Source organism: Aegilops tauschii, chromosome 7, assembly GCF_002575655.3.
Source record: "Aegilops tauschii subsp. strangulata cultivar AL8/78 chromosome 7, Aet v6.0, whole genome shotgun sequence".
NCBI classification, from domain to species: domain Eukaryota; kingdom Viridiplantae; phylum Streptophyta; class Magnoliopsida; order Poales; family Poaceae; genus Aegilops; species Aegilops tauschii.
In genome coordinates, this window is record NC_053041.3 from 34413032 (window position 1) to 34433832 (window position 20801).

Below are 20801 nucleotides of genomic sequence, written 5' to 3' on the forward strand. Positions count from 1 at the left end.
GACTTAGTCAATCTAAAGATGTGACGCCGACTGTTAAGCTTCATGCACTAGCCAACGCAACCAAAAGTTCGAACTGATGGAAAGGACTAGTACAATCCACATATACTGTAACACCCCTCTCACGTGTGACGGGGAAGACAAGTCAACACGTGCAACCGGAAGAGAGCGACGGCGCGCGAAACTCACGTATGACTCAAGAGGCCTATACGTGGACACAAAGGGGGGCATCAGCAATTTTTTAGATAAATTGCGCAAACCAGGACTTGAACTCAAGACCTTAACTCTGATACCATGTTAAGCTTCATGCACTAGCCAACGCAACCAAAAGTCCGAACTGATGGAAAGGACTAATGCAATCCACATATATTGTAACACCGACTTAGTATCTCGAAGGTGCTTATAGGGATAGAGTATGCATGTATGTGGTCATCTAGAATTATACCGTGTCGGAAAAAATGTATTTCCACTATTAATTGGAAGTTCAGGATTGTACGTTCCTACATTCGTTCCTCGCTCCCACGTCCTACATTATTTTTTTCATGAAAAGGATCAGATCTATTATAAAGATTCACCGGAAGTACAAAAGCACCTCAAACATAGTAATACAACATCTATGGGCCCTCTCGGTAATACAACATCACAAGAAACTTGCAAGCAAAGTGACTAAGGAGTTAGTTACATGATGATGTATTACAGAACGAGTAAAGAGACTTGCCAGTAACGAGATTGAACTAGGTATGAAGATACCGACGATCGAATCTCGGGCAAGTAACATACCAACGGACAAAAGAAACTACGTATGGTGTCATAAAGGTTCGACCGATAAAGATCTTCGTAGAATATGTAGGTAGCAATATGGGCATGCAGGTTCCGCTATTGGCTATTGACCGAAGAAGCGTCTCGGTCATGTCTACATCATTCTCGAACCCGTAGGGTCCGCACGCTTAACGTTCGTTGACGATATATTATTATATGAGTTATGTATGTTGGTGACAGAATGTTGTTCGGAGTCACGGATGAGATCACGGACATGACAGGAGTTCCGGAATGGTCCGGAGGTAAAGACTGATATATGGGATAATAGTGTTCGGTCTCCGGAAGGGTTCGGAATTCACCGGAAGGGGTTTCGACTGTTTCCTGAAATGTTCTGGTGCGAGAACACTTCATTTGGGCCAAGGGGTAAAGCCCATGGGGCTTTAGGAAGGTGCAAAAGGATGTTTTGTGAAGGCCAGGGCCAGACGCCAGGGACCTGGGGCCAGGCGCCAAGGACCCTGACGTCTGGTCATGGAGTCCGAGAAGGACTCTTGCCTTGCGGACTAAACCGATTTTGAGGAGACTCTTTCTCCAAGAAATGACCCAGTGCTCAACATATAAATAGAGGGCCAGGGGCGCAGGGCTAGCACCTGGGACACATCAAGATTCACCAAGCCGTGTGCCGGCAACACCGCCCCCTCTAGTTCATCCTCCGCCATAGTTTCCGTTGTGCTTGGTGAAGCCCTGCGGAGACTGTTCTTCACCACCATCGTCACCACGCCGTCGTGCTGCCGGAACTCATCTACTACTTCGCCTCTCTTACTGGATCGAGAAGGCGAGGACGTCACCGAGATGAACATGTGCTGAACACGGAGGTGCCGTACATTCAGTACTTGATCGGGACGGATCATGAAGGTGTATGATTACATCAATCGCGTTGATAAACGCTTCCGCTTAGCGATCTACAAGAGTATGTAGATGCTCTTCCCCTATCGTAGCTATACATCTTCACGGATAGATCTTGCGTGTTCGTAGAATTTTTTTGTTTTTCATGCAACGTTCTCCAACACTCCGATATGGGAGCGTCGACAACGAAGAGTCAGTGGCTTGTTCAGCAGTGGTCGTTCGGTGATCTAGAGAGCTTGATGTAATGTTTATTATTTTTGAGATGTTTTATACTTCTGATAACCTTTGAAGGATCCAAGTCCTTTTTTTTTCTTGCCTACGTAGCTACCTAACCGGAGTTATCCCACCATCCCCGATCTTGCCCAAAATCTGACGTGGCGAAGTGAAGACGGAGCTGGCATCAAGCACGCACTGTATGTACGTCGCCGTCTATCTGTCGTGCTCGGCGAGTTGGCGGGGTTTGTAATCTGGCGTGCATGATCTGTGGTGGTTGATCTAGTCTGCCCAAAACACATGTTCACGTCGCGCGTGTCGTCGAGTGTTGCCTTTGGCCGGAGACCACGGCCACCGGCGGCTAATCATGAAAACGAACACGTAATTAACGTGCGAGCTATTGTTAATGTGCTAGGCAGCTGAGTCATCATCACCAGGACAAAACGATACAAATTCCTTTGCACCGGTGTATAAGTCATCTTACGTTTACATCTTGATCAAGACGAAGAGCAAAACGTGATAACTTAATGTTTATTTGCTAATTAATGCCATTTCATACAATAAACTGACCACTGTGTACCGTTCTAGATAGTCTGATGTCATTAAAAACATATACGCCCCGATGATGAGTAATAGTACTACTAGCTCTGTCCTTGTTTATTAGTCCTTTTAGTATTTTGTGGTGAACTTTGACCATAGACTAAACTAAAAAAAAATAATACATGTCACAAAAATTACATCGTCAAATTCGTATTTGAACATAGTTTGCAATGGTATTATTTTTTTGTTACATGCATTAACTTTTGTTAGTTAAGTCTAAAATCAAAATTTAGCATAAAATACGAAGGGACCAATAAACCAGGACGGAGGTAGATAGAAGTCTGCCCGTGGGGCCATGTCAGCAGCCTGTGATCGTCTTGTGGGCCCCACGGCACATGATACGGTGATCCGGGCGGCAGGCTGCGACATTCCCACCGCCCCATACGCGCGCGGCCTCGATCAGAGCAGGTTTAAACAAATTATTGTTATATTAATACTTAGGTGTGATTAGTTGTGAAGATTCTTCGCAGGTGCGTCCCTGGTCTATCGGGAAATCAGAGGCACGCCCCCCACCTCGTCCATTTCAACGTCAGAAAAAGAGAGGAAGGCAGCGGCGGATCATGAGTGAAGCGACAAAAAGATGCGCGCCTATCTAGAGAAATCTTACGAAAGCGACACTACTTTTTTGTTTTTTTAGTTGAAGAGTGACACTACTTGATGCATCAGTTGATTGATAGTGCGTGATTTTCGTTTTCCGAAGACGGACGGCCTCATGTTTACCGGATAGAGCTAAGATTTTCTTTTTTGCGGGAGATAAAGCTAAGATTATTGCGCATATTTTTGAATTATTACGCACATTCCGCACGATAATCGCAATGACTTTGGTGGCCAATAAATAGAAAAAAAGTAGAGATACAAATTGCCTCCAGGAGCGTATGCTTCTGCGTGCGATAATATTATTCCAAATGCCATACAAATAATAAGAAGAAAGTACAAACAAGGTATTCCTCGTAGTTGTGTCATCTTGTATTTACTTTTAACATATCTCTGTTGAGTACATTAGTAATTTTTTAATTAAAATAATCCACAAATAAATCATACGCATGACGTAGGCAGTATTAAGCACATACTGATATTTGACCATATAATCACATAGTAGGCAGATAGTAGAAACATCTACGGAACTAGCTAGTACTGCACATAGGAAAATAAGCAGGAGCGGGATAAGCGTGTTATATCCTCTAGTAGGCCAGGATGAAGCCGCGGCGGCGGCAACAATTGCATCCACGGCGGCCTTCTTCTCGGCTTCAAGTTTCTCGACACCGAGCTTGTTGGCTTCGGTGGCCATGATGATGAAGAAAGCGATGCAGAAGTAGACGTAAAAGAAGGAGGGTGAGCAGTCGCGTAGGAGATGCTCTCCAAAAACCTAGTCGCCCCTCTCCCATACAGGATCTCGGGAGGCACAATTTTGCGGAGGCCTCCTCTCCCGTCACCCGTGCACGCGGTGGACGGGATGGGATCGCCGGCGGCAGCAGCAACTACAAAAGGAACGACACAAAATTTACGAAAACCTAAAATGTGATGGGTGTAAGATTTATGTCGGACACAATTGATGCGGCTTACACAGGGCAGTGGCTATCTAACCAGAGTCATCATGAGCCAACGTGTGGTTGGATGGTTAGGAGGAAAGTGGTATCCCAGCCCGCCATGTTAAGTTTAGGTGCTCGCTTTATTCTGGATTTATTTTAGAATTTTCGCCGGCGTGCTTCAGTGAAAGGAGATGTTCCCGTCGACTACGAGACTTACTTAGTCTCTCGGGGTGTATATAATGAGCGCCTGCGCGTGTACTGTGTTCTAAAAGTAAAATTCTAACCAGAGTCAACAAATGCCCGCCCCTCATTTTATTTTTCTGTTAATCAAAATATAATAATAAAAGCATAATAATCTATCCATAAGTAGTATACAAGATAAATACTCCCTCCGTCCCAAAATTCTTGTTGTCTAGATACATTCGTAGCCTATGCGAAAAAAAAAAAAGATACATTCGTAGCCTAAAAGGCCCCGACCGCGCGGCGGGCGTACACCCACCACCGCCGCAGCGGAACGCGCCCCACGTGGCCCGCCGGCGTGGCGGCGTCGGGGAAAGGCGCCGCAATCCGATCCGATCAGAAAAGCTGGCGTCGGGCGGAAAGACGACGGCGAGCCCGTTTTCGCAACGCACACCGCGCATATATACATTACCCAGTTTTTTTAAAGCTCTTGAAACGAAAGGGGAACCTCGGCAGGCCCACCGCCGCTCGCCTCGCCTCGCCGCGGCGGCTGCCCCCTCTCCCCTCTCCACCGCCTACAAATACCCCGCCCGCCGCTCCAGCCTCCCCTCCCCCGTTCCCCCGTTCGCCCACCTCGTCCGCGGCCGCTCCTCCCCCACGTGGCCAGCCTCGGCGCGCCGCTCCGATCCGATCTGCCCGCCCGCCGCCCACCTTCGCTCGGCACGGCTGGTAAGCGGCGCCGCCCCCTCCCACTCGCTCGCCCGTGACCCCGTCCCCCCTGCCCCGACGCCTTCTCACGCCGCTTTCGGTTCCTTCTCCGGTGGATTGGCTCGCCGATTAGCGCCGAGAGGGCGGCGGGATTCCTCTCCGCTCCGTGTCGGGAGCTCTGTTTCGGGAGAGAGCGACTCGCTTGTGCGTTCCCGGGCGATTCTCTAGTTTGGCAGAGCCTGCTACTGCTTTTTCCGAGGGCCGCGAATTTAGGGGGATTTTGTTTGTCACGGAGAGCCGATCCTCCCCAAATCGCGGGCGGGCTGTCGATTTGGCGCGTGCTGCTAAGCCGAACGATTGGTTCAGTTTCAGGCCAAATTTGTCTCGACCAAGCAGGATCTGTTTCTGCGTTTCATGGAGGCTTCCCAGATTTCCAGCCTGAAATCCGGAGCAGCGGGCCGGTTACTTGTCTTTTCTCTGTGCACACCGGCGGCTTAATTACCCGGAATCGTTTGTTTTTAGTTCATTTCTGTTGTCTTCTGCTTGGATTCGTGACTAGTAGTAGTGGTAATTATTGCTCCAGCTCTGTGAAACGTGGAGGAGCGCATTGGTGGCAGAGTGGGGTCTGCCACTACTCCACTTTCTGTAGTATCTTGGACCCAGCTAGATTCGATCCAGCCTAGATTGCAAGGCCATTTTAATAGCACTCTCGTCATCTCATCAATAATTGTAGCCAATTAGTTGGATAGTGTTCTTTTTAATCAAATGTTTCTGGTCATATAGTTGGGTGGGATTATAAATGCTAGCTTTGCTTACCGTTAACTGTCCAGACTGATGTAGTAAAAAAACAGCTGGTTGATCAATTCCACGATTGACTGACAGGAACATGAATTAGTAAGTGCAAATGGACGTTTGCGCCTACTTGCATTTTTGTAGTGATTTCTGGGACTGTGACATGCTGGTCATCCTTCTGTGACTGGTTATATATGTTAGGCCTGTGGAAAAGGACTGTAGAATCCATAGCAAGAACTGAGAGGCTATATAATTTTGCATCTATATAAGTAATTTACCCCAATTTTTTGTTACTGTCCTGAGTTTTCAGGGGCATACCTGCTGGGGATTTCTTATTTACGCGTCTATTCCTTAGTCGCCTTACTAGTTTGTCATCTGTTCCACTTAAAATGTTCACAACTTCTCATAACTTTCCAAGACCACCTCCTTGCTGATGTGTCTGCGCCATATGATTGCAGAAAGCACCTGGGATATACTAAGCACAGTGGTGCCTCAATAGCTTCTTGCATTTTATTGCACTTGCATTTCAGCAATCACACTAAAATTTGGTTTCTCTGGTTCTGCTACTGACGTGTCTTTATATTTCTTGGCAGATTAACATATTCAAGTCAAGATGGTTAGGTTTGGCAAAAAGTTGACGGCCGACCAAGTTCCAGAGTGGAGAGGGTATGATTCAGGGTTTTTTCCCCCACCTTGTACTGACTGTATCATTGAGTTCTCCAAATATTCTGTCAACTGCTTCTGATGGAACTTATCTCGATTTCTTACCATGTTTACTGAACAAGAAGATAAAGAAACATTGCAATAATTGAACATTTGATTTTCTTTAATCACACAGCATGGTCAACCATGCTTTGTTATCTACTATGATACAACATTGCAATTGAGTGCCCATCTCATTGGTGTAAAAAATTGCACACTTCCTTTGGCTACCAAAATTTTAAAATTGCATTGCTGATTCAATGTTTACAGTTACTATATAAACTACAAGCTGATGAAGAAGAAAGTAAAACAATATGGGCAGCAGCTCCAACAGGGAGAGAAAGACCGTCGCCGTGTTCTCAAGGATTTCTCGAAGATGCTTGATGATCAGGTAATGCTAAGAGATGGATCTCTGCCAATTCATTACTTCATTCTCCCTGATCTGAGTTTAACCTGCAGACTTTAGCTTTTGTGTGGTGTGGACAGTGCAGTGACAGGGGTTGCAACCTTGTGGGGTCTAATACATGTTTACATATAAAATTTCCTTTGTCCTCTAATTTCCTCATGAGCTAACTGACCCCACAGCTTCAACGTGGCACCACTGCAGTGTGTGGATATTTGACTGTAGCATCATCATGGTGATGAACTGACATGTCAAATTATCTATATAACCCTTCTTAGGAAAAAGGGTCTTTGCAGGACAAAAAAAAGGGTCTCCCCCTCTGATCTTTTTTGAAAGCTATCTACATATGACCTCGGTTACCGAAGAAACCCAATAGATGCGCACTTACAAGCTGCATGTTTGCAGGACAAAAAAAAAGTTGCATGCCATAGCCTCAATTGTGTATGTAAATGACTCTTTAAAAAACTTATGCTTATCTCACATTACACTAAGCTAAGGTTTGTTATTGAAATCTTATACAAGGCAAACCTTTCTTTTCGATGACTAGTTGAAGAACGATGTTCTGTGTTATCCAGAATAGGTGCTTTCTCTCTGAATTCATGTCCTTGCACGTTTGACTTGTTTTTTTTTTGAGGGTTCACGTTTGACTTGTTACTTGTGCTAATTCATCTGGTACCTTCTTTGAATTGATATTGATCTGAGACATCTTCCTTCACTCAATGCAGAATTCTAACTAAAACAAATGACCATTAACATAGGTATTGGCAGTCAAGTTAACATAATAACTATTAGCCCTTGAATACTTACGGCATCATCTGATTACACATCTTTATGACTTTATCGAACTAAACTGTTCCCATTGTTTCATAAGAGAACATCCTTACACCCTAGTTTTCAGTGAAACATCATAAAAGATGAAGCAAAGGGCGGTAAATAGTTTCATGTAACACCCCCGCCACCCCTCTCTCAAACGTACACATTTAATTAACTGATGGTTTATTTCTGTTGATTCAGATAGAGACGATTGTCTTATTTCTGTTGGAGCAACAAGGAAGGTTGGCAAGCAGGATAGAAAAGCTAGGAAAGCAAAGAGCTATACTAGCAGAACAGCCAGATATATCTGCCATTGCTGAGTTACGAGAAGCTTATAGAGAAGTTGGTCTGGATCTTATCAAACTTCTCAAATTCGTCGACCTGAATGCAACTGGCATTAGGAAAATTTTGAAGAAGTTTGATAAACGCTTCAGTTACAGATTTACTGATTACTACGTGTCAAGTAGATCAAATCACCCTTATTCTCAGCTACAGCAGGTCTTCAAGCATGTGGTAATGTACTAACTACAGTTTTAAGTATCATTCAATTATTTTATTGTGCAATTCATTTGCATTTTATATATTTTAATTTTATTGAACTTATGATCTGTCTTCTCTAGTTCCTTTATGCTCAGAATACATCAGTATTGTTACCTTAAGATCAATTCTGCATTCAGGGTGTAGGAGCTGTTGTGGGAGCCTTGTCGCGTAACCTTGCTGACCTTCAGGAGCGTCAAGGAAGTTATTTATCAATTTATGACCAACCAGCTTCTGCTCTTAAGGTTTGTTCTTTTCTTTGCTGCTCTCCTGATGCCGAAATGAGAGTATTTTTGTTCCCATCCAGTAGATTTAATGCTACGCTTAAAGATATTTTCTGATCGGGCTTCTTGATCCATTGTAGGACCCAATCATTGATATGATAAATTCATCGGTGGATAAACTGACACGATCAACTAATTTTCTACGGTTTTTGGGGCAACATGCCCTAATTGCGCAAGAGGAGTCTCCTAGTACTGCAGGAGAGGAAGAAATAGAAGATCAAAAATACCATTTCGTGTCCCTTATGCTGAATTTGGTGAACACATTCCTTTACATGGTCAACACATACATCATTGTGCCAACTGCAGATGACTACTCAGTGAGCCTTGGGGCTGCTTCTACTGTTTGTGGTGTTGTTATTGGTTCAATGGCCGTTGCACAAGTGTTTTCTTCAGTGTACTTCAGTGCATGGTCCAACAAGTCATATTTTAAACCACTTGTTTTCAGCAGTATTGTTCTTTTCTTGGGTAATGTCTGCTATGCAATGGCTTATGATACGAAGTCCCTGACAGTCCTTATTGTTGGCCGCCTACTCTGTGGGTAAGTATCCATGGATAAATGTATTATTAGTATAGAGATATTACTGCTGAGCATTTTCTTGCTTCAGCTGCATATTCTATCGAATTCATCCTATCGCAGTTTCTTTAGATGTATGGTGATACCGGTGTTCTTACATACTCCGTCCATTCCTATGTATATATGACGTTTTGGTAGTTCAATCATATATTTAGGAACGGAGGGAGTAGTTTATATCGGTGTCTGCTCTATCTTATGCACGTATGGGAGATATGAAGTTTGATGCAATGAGATTTCAGTAGTTACTCTATTTCCTGTGACATTTTGGTATTCTGATGTTCAGAAAAATTCCTTCACTAAAATTCTGTGTGCTAGTTAATTATCTTCCAAGTGCTCTTTTATGTTTAATGAAAGTAACTATTGTGATGCAGGTTGGGTTCTGCAAGAGCTGTCAACCGACGGTACATTAGTGATTGTGTCCCTGCAAGGATACGCATGCAAGCTTCAGCAGGATTCGTAAGTGCAAGTGCACTTGGCATGGCTTGTGGGCCAGCGCTGGCTGGTTTACTTCAGTGGAGATTTAAAATCTACATGGTTACGTTCAGTCAGTCGACTCTACCTGGTTGGTTGATGGCAGTTGCATGGCTACTGTACTTAGTTTGGCTATGCATCTCATTCAAGGAACCAAATCGTGCCACTGAGGCAGATGATACCCCACATAATCGTGCTTCTGGTAAGTCCAATATATTGTGCTTCTGCCTTCTTTACCACTTAGAGCATGCATTAAAAAGAAAATCTGTTGTATCATGTATTATAAAGAAAATTGTCTGATCCATCATGATTTAATTGGATGGTCATCATGATGGCAGGACAAAGTGTGGATATTGGGCAAGTTGAAAATGGACTTGCACAACCATTGCTTGGAGATTCTGAAAGCAAACTAAATGACGACGACGATGATGATGAAGAAGATGAAAGTGAAGAATCCGCACAAGATTCTCGCAAGCCTGCAACTTCGATTGGTTCAGCATACAGATTGCTCACTCCATCAGTAAAGGTATACCAATTTAAGCTAAATTTAGGCAATTTTGATTGGTACGGGTTGCCTTTGCTACTTTTAGGAAGGCATTGAAGAATTTTAAGTTGGAGGAGTGTGAATGTTTCTCCAAACTAATTGAATCAGTAGGCTGTTGCATCCTGGTAGATTGGAAGAAAGTTCCTCTGCGTTTTACACATGCCCTTGGTGCAGCAGTACATACGAGGCCTTTGAAATTTCTGCCTCATGCTGTAGTGTGAATATCTCCCAATTATTTGGCCAATTCTGCCTCATGCAAGCAAATCATGCAGTCATCATTTCTTTCGTTTGTGAACATGTTGACCTATTGTATTTTGCTCATATAGGTTCAATTGTTGATATACTTCATGCTCAAGTACGCGATGGAGATTTTACTTTCTGAGTCAAGTGTTATTACCAGTCACTATTTCAATTGGAATACAAGCTCAGTGGCAATATTTCTGGCAATTCTTGGGTTGACAGTGCTTCCTATTAATGCTGTTGTTGGAACATATATCAGCAACATGTTCGAGGACAGGTTTGTTTCCCTTGCTTCTGAGCCCTTCACACTTTCCTGTTACCTTTAGCCTATAAGCATCAGATATGCCGATGAAATTCTCTTGTTTTCTGGGAATTCTCTTGTTTTCTGCTGCTATGCTGACGAAATTTCAGATATGGGCATCTTACCAAAGTTGTTGACTTTTTGATAGGCAACTCTTGATGGCTTCTCAAATTACATTGCTAGTAGGCATTATTTTCAGCTTCAAAGTCACGAGTACATACTCCGTCATCCAGTATGTTGTCTCAGCACTCGTCACGTTTGTTTCTGCTGAAGTCCTTGAAGGTAACAAATATTTGAACATTCTAGTTATAAGCTCCTGTGATATAGTTGTCTTATCTCGCACCAAGGAGACCTGTCTAAAATTCTTGCCACGAAATGCAGGCGTCAACCTTTCGCTCCTGTCGAGCGTGATGTCGTCCCGCCTCTCCCGGGGCACATACAACGGCGGGCTCCTCTCGACGGAGGCTGGCACCCTGGCGAGGGTGGTCGCCGACTGCACCATCACCGCAGCGGGGTACCTGGGCATCGGGAGCCTCCTCAACGTCACCCTGCTGCCCTCCCTGGTGATCTGCGCCGCATCAATTGCATGCACCTTCTTGACCTACAACTCCCTCTTCTAAATAGCAACGGTCGATCGCCACTGTACCTGTTGTCACCATCCCTTCCAGGTTGGAAAATTCGATAGCTAGCTGCTGGCAGGCTTTGATTCTGTGCTTGCCCGAAGGGACAATCGTACATGCCGGTCGGTTCAGTCAGTGTAGCATAATCATGTACCCGATGCAGTCTCCGCCCTGCGAAATTTTGATCGGTTTCGGTCTGTGATCATGAGCAAATTGATTTTTCGGCGCTGGTCAATGTAATCCGGTTTCCTCAACTTGAACGTGGCCTGAAATGTGTTCCTTGGTGAGTGATACCCGCTGTGTCGCAGTCACACTGCATCTTCTGAACACAACAACACTTCTTCTGTAGTTAACTGAAGAAATTGACACCACGCTGTTGGTGCCAAATCAGGTTCTTCATTGATTGTGCGATGTTCATCAGACGGCAACTTACCACTTCGCCCGGAGTCATAACACAGAGCAATCCTCCGTTGCGCATCCAATGGCTCGGAAGACTGCATCGGTCTCTATTAATGTTTCTTTATACACCTCTACTCTGCTTTTAAGTTGAAGTTACTTTTCACTGGTTGTAATTGGTAATAAACAAAGATTTGGAAGCCCTAGAGCTCATTATCATGTATTTGGGGGTAAGACTTAGCCGCCATGTTCTGCCTGACGTAGTTGTGTATCTTATATTCGATATAATGCTCTCACAATCATGCTCTAAAAATCATCTTCAGATATAGCTTGTTTGGTCAATTGGCACTCAAGAGCATAGCTCTTCCACTTGGCGATTGGGCATTGTGATGGATCGCTGTTGGGATCTCCTGTAAAATTCTCCGTTTCTTCTAGGCTCCAACGGCAGTGTTAGGGCCCGTTCGGTGTCACTCCGCTACATGGCTCCGCTCCGGGAGTGGACGGAAAGAAAACCTCCAGGATCCATTCCCTGGTTAGGTGTTTGCTTGCAAACTGCTTAGCTTTGTAAAGTGTCTCATCAATTCGTGGGAGAAATCGAAGACATGGAAGGATCTGAGGCATGTTACAACTGGAATCTCTGCAGAAATACAGAGATGAAGATAGGAACGAATTCACTGAATTCTCTACCACTATTGCTAAGAATTCTATCAACATTTAGAACAACTTTTACACTATTCAGATCAATTTCTCCAGACTTTTTGCAGTAGTGGATCTTAGTAGAGGAAAACTGGTGAAAGCAAACTCCCTCTTGGCACTCGTGATTCACATGGCATGGGCACTAATAGTGTAATTCAAGGAACTCCTCTGAATATCCAAATTCCTGCAATTGCATCACCTTCAGAAAATGGCAAATCTCATGTAGTTGGATTTGCTACTATGCATGACCACCAGGGTAAACAACTCAATCTAGATGGAACGCAGAAAATCCCATATAAACACCCACACTTTGGTCAAGGGCAAAAAAATAAAATAAAAAAAATGACAGGGGGATCACAGGACAACGAATGTAGGTTCCTGCAGTTCAGGAAGTCCTAAAACATGTGTATTTGGTGAATGAAGAACAACAAATGGACTGTAATAGAAACCGGTTGAGGCAAAGAGCTCCAGTACATCAAGAACACTTTAGAAACGCTTCAACAGTTAGGCCTGCGAAATTAAATATCCCGAGTTTGAGGGACAAGGCGTAGACTCATGGATATAAACTATTGAGAGATATTTTGATTGATCAAGAACACCACTGGAGCAAAGGAGTTAAATTGTAATAACTTCTTTAAAAGGAGATGCAATGCAATGCTGGAGGAAGGAAGTCCATTTTTCACCCCCAAATGCAGCCCCAGGAACAAATACCCCCCTGAACTCGAATTTGGTACGATTTCAACCCTCAAATCCTTAAAACCGGGTAAATATCTCCCTTAAGTGGCTTTGCTTTGATTTTAGGCGGTTTTGGGGCAAGATCGTGTGATGTGGCATGGTATTTTGGTGCGCAGACAGAGTAAAGTTCGCCTGCTCCAGATGCACGCCGTATTACAGGCGTTGGTATCTGACGCGACTGATAATCGTTTAACTTACGTATCATAATTGCTTATATATGGAATCACATTACATTACATAATTGCATTGCATATGAAATCACATTACATTAAGTGAAGGCATTGCCTATGAAATCTCATTCCATTGCATTATATATATATATATTTTGAGACATCCATTGCATTATATATAATCTAGCACGTTGGTGCTGGAATTTTGTCTATTTTGGGCCTAGCCCAATAGCAGTTTCAGAAATTCCTAATAAATCCTAGAGGCCCACGCAGCCCATTCATGCAAGGCAAGAGGTGGAACAAAAGTTTAGTCCCACATTGCTAGTTTAGAGGGAGTTGCACCTCTTTATAAGGGAGGCTCTTTCTCCACATGTATGAGGATGAGAACAAGAGGGACATCCACGCGCGCTCCTCCTCCGCTGCCCGCCACGCCACGCCACGCGACGCGGGTTGCGGGAACGAGCCGATGTCTAAATTTTTGCCACGCACGACGGGTATACGAAAGGTCACACGGAAGCTGAAAAGTTTTTACGATAGTGGAGTTTGAATGCGAACGGTGCAGCCCTTCGGCTGCTGGCTGTTCACTTCATTTTTGTCTCTTCGTTTCACCTTCCGTCGCTGCCCTCTCGCCTCCTTCTCTTGCACCTATAAAAGGGAGGTCGCTCCTCTCAGAGAGGCGCACCAGAACTCATTCTTCCTCTCGCCACCGGTTCCTTAACACTGCGCTGCTGTTACGATCTTCCTCATCCCGGCTTGCGGCGTGCACCGGAGGTCGGGACAGTAGGCCTCCGAAACCGCACCTCTTTGAGTCCTGTACGGGAGAAGGGTGATAAGGTTTTTGGGGAGCACTCTGCGCGACTACTGACTTCTTCGTCACGGACGCCCCGGACTCCGACGACTACTTCCCCGACGACGACTTCTTCCCCGACGTCGACAACCTCATCAACGACATGGCTGGAGAGGATGTCGACCCCAAGTCCAGTGCTTCTGCTGCTGCTGTCCCGTACGTGTTGTTCCTCTTTCTATTAGAGGTCCTGCTACAGTTTCTTGTTCTAGTGTTTGCCCTAGATATGATAGGTTCTACTTCATATATGCTACTTGGTCTACTGTCTACTCTAGAGATGTTCGGTTCTAGTTTATATTTGTAGATGTTATCTACCTTCTCTTTGTCAGATCGCATGACTTGCTTTATCTCTGCTACTTTAGTCATGCTTTATCTAGTATTTCCGTTAATAAAATCATATGGTAAATTGCTCATATTTCTAACAATCCAAAAACCTTATTATAGGCAATTTACCCCAAGTGGTTTTGCTGCTTCCATGAGACCTCCTATGTTTGAGGGTGTCCACTATAAGAGGTGGCGCGTGAGAGCAGTCTTATGGTTTCAAACCATGAGTTGCTATGACGCCACTCTTGGCAAACCTGAAGGGGAGCTTGATGCTCAACAGGCACAAGCTTTTCAGAAAATGGATACTCTGTTTAAGGCTGCTCTCTTGAGTGTTCTTGGTGAGAACATAGTTGATGCTTATGCGTCAATTGATAATGGAAAAGATATGTGGGATGCACTCGAGGCCAAGTTTGGGGTCTCGGATGCTGGCACTGAGCTGTACATCATGGAGCAATTCTATGATTACAGGATGACTGAAGAGCGCTCAGTGGTTGAGCAAGCTCATGAGATACATTCATTTGCTAGAGAACTTGAGCACTTCAGTTGTATGCTACCGGACAAGTTTGTTGCCGGAGGTATCATCACTAAGCTTCCTCCTTCGTGGAGGAACTTTGCTACCTCACTGAAACATAAGATGTTGGAGATCGTAGCAGAATTTTAAAATTTCCTACGCATCACCAAGATCCATCTATGGAGTATACTAGCAACGAGGGGAAAGGAGTGCATCTACATACCCTTGTAGATCGCGAGCGGAAGCGTTCTAATGAACGGGGTTGATGGAGTCGTACTCGTCGTGATCCAAATCACCGATGACCGAGTGCCGAACGGACGGCACCTCCGCGTTCAACACACGTACGGAACAGCGACGTCTCCTCCTTCTTGATCCAGCAAGGGGGAAGGAGAGGTTGATGGAGATCCAGCAGCACGACGGCGTGGTGGTGGATGTAGCGGGATCCCGGCAGGGCTTCGCCAAGCACAAGCGGGAGGGAGAGGTGTTGCAGGGGGAGAGGGAGGCGCCAGGGGCTGGTGTATTGCTGCCCTCCCTCCCCCCCACTATATATAGGCCCCCTGGGAGGGGGGCGCCGGCCCTGGATCCCATCTACAGGGGGGGGGGGGGGGCGGCCAAGGGGGAAGGGGGGGTGGCTTCCCCCCCAAGCCAAGTGGGGCGCCCCCCACCCCTAGGGTTTCCAACCCTAGGCGCAGGGGGAGGCCCAAAGGGGGGGCGCCCCAGCCCACTAAGGGCTGGTTCCCTTCCCACTTCAGCCCATGGGGCCCTCCGGGATAGGTGGCCCCACCCGGTGGACCACCGGGACCCTTCCGGTGGTCCCGGTACAATACCGATAACCCCCGAAACTTTCCCGGTGGCCGAAACTGGACTTCCTATATATAATTCTTCACCTCCGGACCATTCCGGAACTCCTCGTGACGTCCGGGATCTCATCCGGGACTCCGAACAACTTTCGGGTTTCCGCATACTCATATCTCTACAACCCTAGCGTCACCGAACCTTAAGTGTGTAGACCCTACGGGTTCGGGAGACACATGCAGACATGACCGAGACGCCTCTCCGGTCAATAACCAACAGCGGGATCTGGATACCCATGTTGGCTCCCACATGTTCCACGACGATCTCATCGGATGAACCACGATGTCGAGGATTCAATCAATCCCGCATGCAATTCCCTTTGTCAATCGGTATGTTACTTGCCCGAGATTCGATCGTCGGTATCCCAATACCTTGTTCAATCTCGTTACCGGCAAGTCTCTTTACTCGTACCGTAATGCATGATCCCGTGTCTAACTCCTTAGTCACATTGAGCTCATTATGATGATGCATTACCGAGTGGGCCCAGAGATACCTCTCCGTCACACGGAGTGACAAATCCCAGTCTCGATCCGTGCCAACTCAACAGACACTTTCGGAGATACCCGTAGTGTACCTTTATAGTCACCCAGTTACGTTGTGACGTTTGGCACACCCAAAGCACTCCTACAGTATCCGGGAGTTGCACGATCTCATGGTCTAAGGAAATGATACTTGACATTGGAAAAGCTCTAGCAAACGAACTATACGATCTCTTTTGCTATGCTTAGGATTGGGTCTTGTCCATCACATCATTCTCCTAATGATGTGATCCCGTTATCAATGACATCCAATGTCCATAGTCAGGAAACCATGACTATCTATTGATCAACGAGCTAGTCAACTAGAGGCTTACTAGGGATACGTTGTGGTCTATGTATTCACACATGCATTACGATTTCCGGATAACACAATTATAGCATGAACAATAGACAATTATCATGAACAAAGAAATATAATAATAACCATTTATTATTGCCTCTAAGGCATATTTCCAACAGTCTCCCACTTGCACTAGAGTCAATAATCTAGTTACATTGTGATGAATCGAACACCCATAGCGTTCTGGTGTTGATCATGTTTTGCTCTAGGGAGAGGTTTAGTCAACGGATCTGCTACATTCAGGTCCGTATGTACTTTACAAATATCTATGTCTCCATTTTGAACACTTTCACGAATGGAGTTGAAGCGACGCTTGATATGCCTGGTCTTCCTGTGAAACCTGGGCTCCTTGGCAAGGGCAATAGCTCCAGTGTTGTCACAGAAGAGAGTCATCGGGCCCGACGCATTGGGAATCACCCCTAGGTCAGTAATGAACTCCTTTATCCAGACTGCTTCCTGTGCTGCCTCTGAGGCCGCCATGTACTCCGCTTCACATGTAGATCCCGCCACGACGCTTTGCTTGCAACTGCACCAGCTTACTGCCCCTCCATTCAAAATATACACGTATCCGGTTTGTGACTTCGAGTCATCCAGATCTGTGTCAAAGCTAGCGTCAACGTAACCCTTTACGACGAGCTCTTCATCACCTCCATAAACGAGAAACATATCCTTAGTCCTCTTCAGGTACTTCAGGATATTCTTGACCGCTGTCCAGTGTTCCATGCCGGGATTACTTTGGTACCTTCCTACCAAACTTACGGCAAGGTTTACATCAGGTCTGGTACACAGCATGGCATACATAATAGACCCTATGGCCGAGGCATAGGGGATGACACTCATCTTTTCTCTATCTTCTGCCGTGGTCGGGCATTGAGCCGTGCTCAATTGCACACCTTGCAATACAGGCAAGAACCCCTTCTTGGGCTGATCCATATTGAACTTCTTCAATATCTTGTCAAGGTACGTACTCTGTGAAAGACCAATGAGGCGTCTTGATCTATCTCTATAGATCTTGATGCCTAATATATAAGCAGCTTCTCCAAGGTCCTTCATTGAAAAACACTTATTCAAATAGGCCTTTATACTTTCCAAGAATTCTATATCATTTCCCATCAATAGTATGTCATCCACATATAATATGAGAAATGCTACAGAGCTCCCACTCACTTTCTTGTAAACACAGGCTTCTCCATAAGTCTGTGTAAACCCAAAAGCTTTGATCATCTCATCAAAGCGAATGTTCCAACTCCGAGATGCTTGCACCAGCCCATAGATTGAGCGCTGGAGCTTGCATACTTTGTTAGCATTCTTAGGATCGACAAAACCTTCCGGCTGCATCATATACAATTCTTCCTTAAGGAAGCCGTTAAGGAATGCCGTTTTGACATCCATTTGCCATATCTCATAATCATAGAATGCAGCAATTGCTAACATGATTCGGACGGACTTCAGCTTCGCTACGGGTGAGAAAGTCTCATCGTAGTCAACCCCTTGAACTTGTCGATAACCCTTAGCGACAAGTCGAGCCTTATAGATGGTCACATTACCATCCGCGTCTGTCTTCTTCTTAAAGATCCATTTATTTTCTATGGCTCGCCGATCATCGGGCAAGTCAGTCAAAGTCCATACTTCGTTTTCATACATGGTTCCTATCTCGGATTTCATGGCTTCTAGCCATTTGTCAAAATCCAGGCCCGCCATCGCTTCTTCATAGTTCGAAGGTTCACCGTTGTCTAACAACATGATTTCCAGGACAGGGTTGCCGTACCACTCTGGTGCGGAACGTGTCCTTGTGGACCTACGAAGTTCAGCAGTAACTTGATCCGAAGCTTCATGATCATCATCATTAACTTCCTCCTCAGTCGGTGTAGGCACCACAGGAACATCTTCCCGCGCTGCGCTACTTTCCGGTTCGGAAGGGGTGACTATCACCTCATCAAGTTCTACTTTCCTCCCACTTAATTCTTTCGAGAGAAACTCTTTCTCCAGAAAGGACCCGTTCTTGGCAACGAAGATCTTGCCTTCGGATCTGAGGTAGAAGGTATACCCAATAGTTTCCTTAGGGTATCCTATGAAGACGCATTTTTCCGACTTGGGTTCGAGCTTTTCAGGTTGAAGTTTCTTGACATAAGCATCGCATCCCCAAACTTTTAGAAACGACAGCTTAGGTTTCTTCCCAAACCATAATTCATACGGTGTCGTCTCAACGGATTTCGACGGAGCCCTATTTAAAGTGAATGCGGCAGTCTCTAAAGCATAGCCCCAAAATGAGAGCGGTAGATCGGTAAGAGACATCATAGATCGCATCATATCCAATAGAGTGTGATTACGACGTTCGGACACACCATTTCTCTGAGGTGTTCCAGGCGGCGTGAGTTGTGAAACTATTCCACATTTCCTTAAGTGTGTGCCAAATTCGTGACTTAAATATTCTCCTCCACGATCTGATCGTAGGAACTTTATTTTTCTGTCACGTTGATTCTCAACCTCACTCTGAAATTCCTTGAACTTTTCAAAGGTTTCAGACTTGTGTTTCATTAGGTAGACATACCCATATCTACTTAAGTCATCAGTGAGAGTGAGAACATAACGATATCCTCCGCGAGCCTCAACACTCATTGGACCGCACACATCGGTATGTATGATTTCCAATAAGTTGGTTGCTCGCTCCATTGTTCCGGAGAACGGAGTCTTGGTCATCTTACCCATGAGGCATGGTTCGCACGTGTCAAATGATTCGTAATCAAGAGACTCCAAAAGTCCATCTGCATGGAGCTTCTTCATGCGTTTGACACCAATGTGACCAAGGCGGCAGTGCCACAAGTATGTGGGACTATCGTTATCAACCTTACATCTTTTGGTATTCACACTATGAATATGTGTAACATCACGTTCGAGATTCATCAAGAATAAACCATTGACCAGCGGGGCATGACCATAAAACATATCTCTCATATAAATAGAACAACCATTATTCTCGGATTTAAATGAGTAGCCATCTCGAATTAAACGAGATCCAGATACAATGTTCATGCTCAAAGCTGGCACTAAATAACAATTATTGAGGTTTAAAACTAATCCCGTAGGTAAATGCAGAGGTAGCGTGCCGACGGCGATCACATCGACCTTGGAACCATTCCCGACGCGCATCGTCACCTCGTCCTTCGCCAGTCTCCGCTTATTCTGCAGCTCCTGTTTTGAGTTACAAATATGAGCAACCGCACCGGTATCAAATACCCAGGAGCTACTACGAGTACTGGTAAGGTACACATCAATTACATGTATATCACATATACCTTTGGTGTTGCCGGCCTTCTTGTCCGCTAAGTATTTGCGGCAGTTCCGCTTCCAGTGACCACTTTCCTTGCAATAAAAGCACTCAGTCTCAGGCTTGGGTCCATTTTTCGACTTCTTCCCGGCAACTGGCTTACCGGGCGCGGCAACTCCCTTGCCGTCCTTCTTGAAGTTCTTCTTACCCTTGCCTTTCTTGAACTTAGTGGTTTTATTCACCATCAACACTTGATGTTCCTTTCTGATCTCCACCTCCGCTGATTTCAGCATTGAATATACCTCAGGAATGGTCTTTTCCATCCCCTGCATATTGAAGTTCATCACAAAGCTCTTGTAGCTTGGTGGAAGCGACTGGAGGATTCTGTCAATGACCGCGTCATCCGGGAGATTAACTCCCAGCTGAGACAAGCGGTTGTGTAACCCAGACATTCCGAGTATGTGCTCACTAACAGAACTATTTTCCTCCATTTTACAGCTGAAGAACTTGTCGGAGACTTCATATCTCTCGACCCGGGCATGAGCTTGGAAAACCATTTTCAGCTCTTCGAACATCTCATATGCTCCATGTTTCTCAAAACGCTTTTGGAGACCCGGTTCTAAGCTGTAAAGCATGCCGCACTGAACGAGGGAGTAATCATCAGCACGTGATTGCCAAGCATTCATAACGTCTTGGTTCTCTGGGATTGGTGCTTCACCTAGCGGTGCTTCTAGGACATAATCTTTCTTGGCAGCTATGAGGATGATCCTCAGGTTCCGGACCCAGTCCGTATAGTTACTGCCATCATCTTTCAGCTTGGTTTTCTCTAGGAACGCGTTGAAGTTGAGGACAACGTGGGCCATTTGATCTACAAGACATATTGTAAAGATTTTAGACTAAGTTCATGATAATTAAGTTTATCTAATCAAATTATTCAATGAACTCCCACTCAG

The 20801-nt window shown here is 45.2% G+C and overlaps 1 protein-coding gene across 1 annotated transcript; it reads left to right on the forward strand.

Moving 5' to 3' along the window:
* The first annotated feature begins 4588 nt into the window (after positions 1–4588).
* LOC109768633 (SPX domain-containing membrane protein OsI_21475) lies at positions 4589–11424 on the forward strand. The gene is made up of 11 exons (XM_020327383.4): positions 4589–4910; positions 6275–6347; positions 6654–6774; positions 7801–8112; positions 8277–8381; positions 8501–8958; positions 9366–9667; positions 9804–9991; positions 10336–10526; positions 10699–10832; positions 10932–11424. Exons 2-11 carry the CDS (start codon positions 6295–6297, stop codon positions 11168–11170), a joined length of 2103 nt encoding a protein of 700 aa, XP_020182972.1. The 5' UTR covers positions 4589–4910; positions 6275–6294; the 3' UTR covers positions 11171–11424.
* Positions 11425–20801: the final 9377 nt, after the last annotated feature.

Bases quoted from the DNA above. Each gene is read 5' to 3' on its own strand.
- LOC109768633 (XM_020327383.4), top strand. From the start codon at position 6,295: ATGGTTAGGTTTGGCAAAAAGTTGACGGCCGACCAAGTTCCAGAGTGG. The intron at 6,775-7,800 runs GTAATGCTAAGA...CTGTTGATTCAG, and splicing joins CGAAGATGCTTGATGATCAG to ATAGAGACGATTGTCTTATT. The intron at 10,527-10,698 runs GTTTGTTTCCCT...ACTTTTTGATAG, and splicing joins AGCAACATGTTCGAGGACAG to GCAACTCTTGATGGCTTCTC.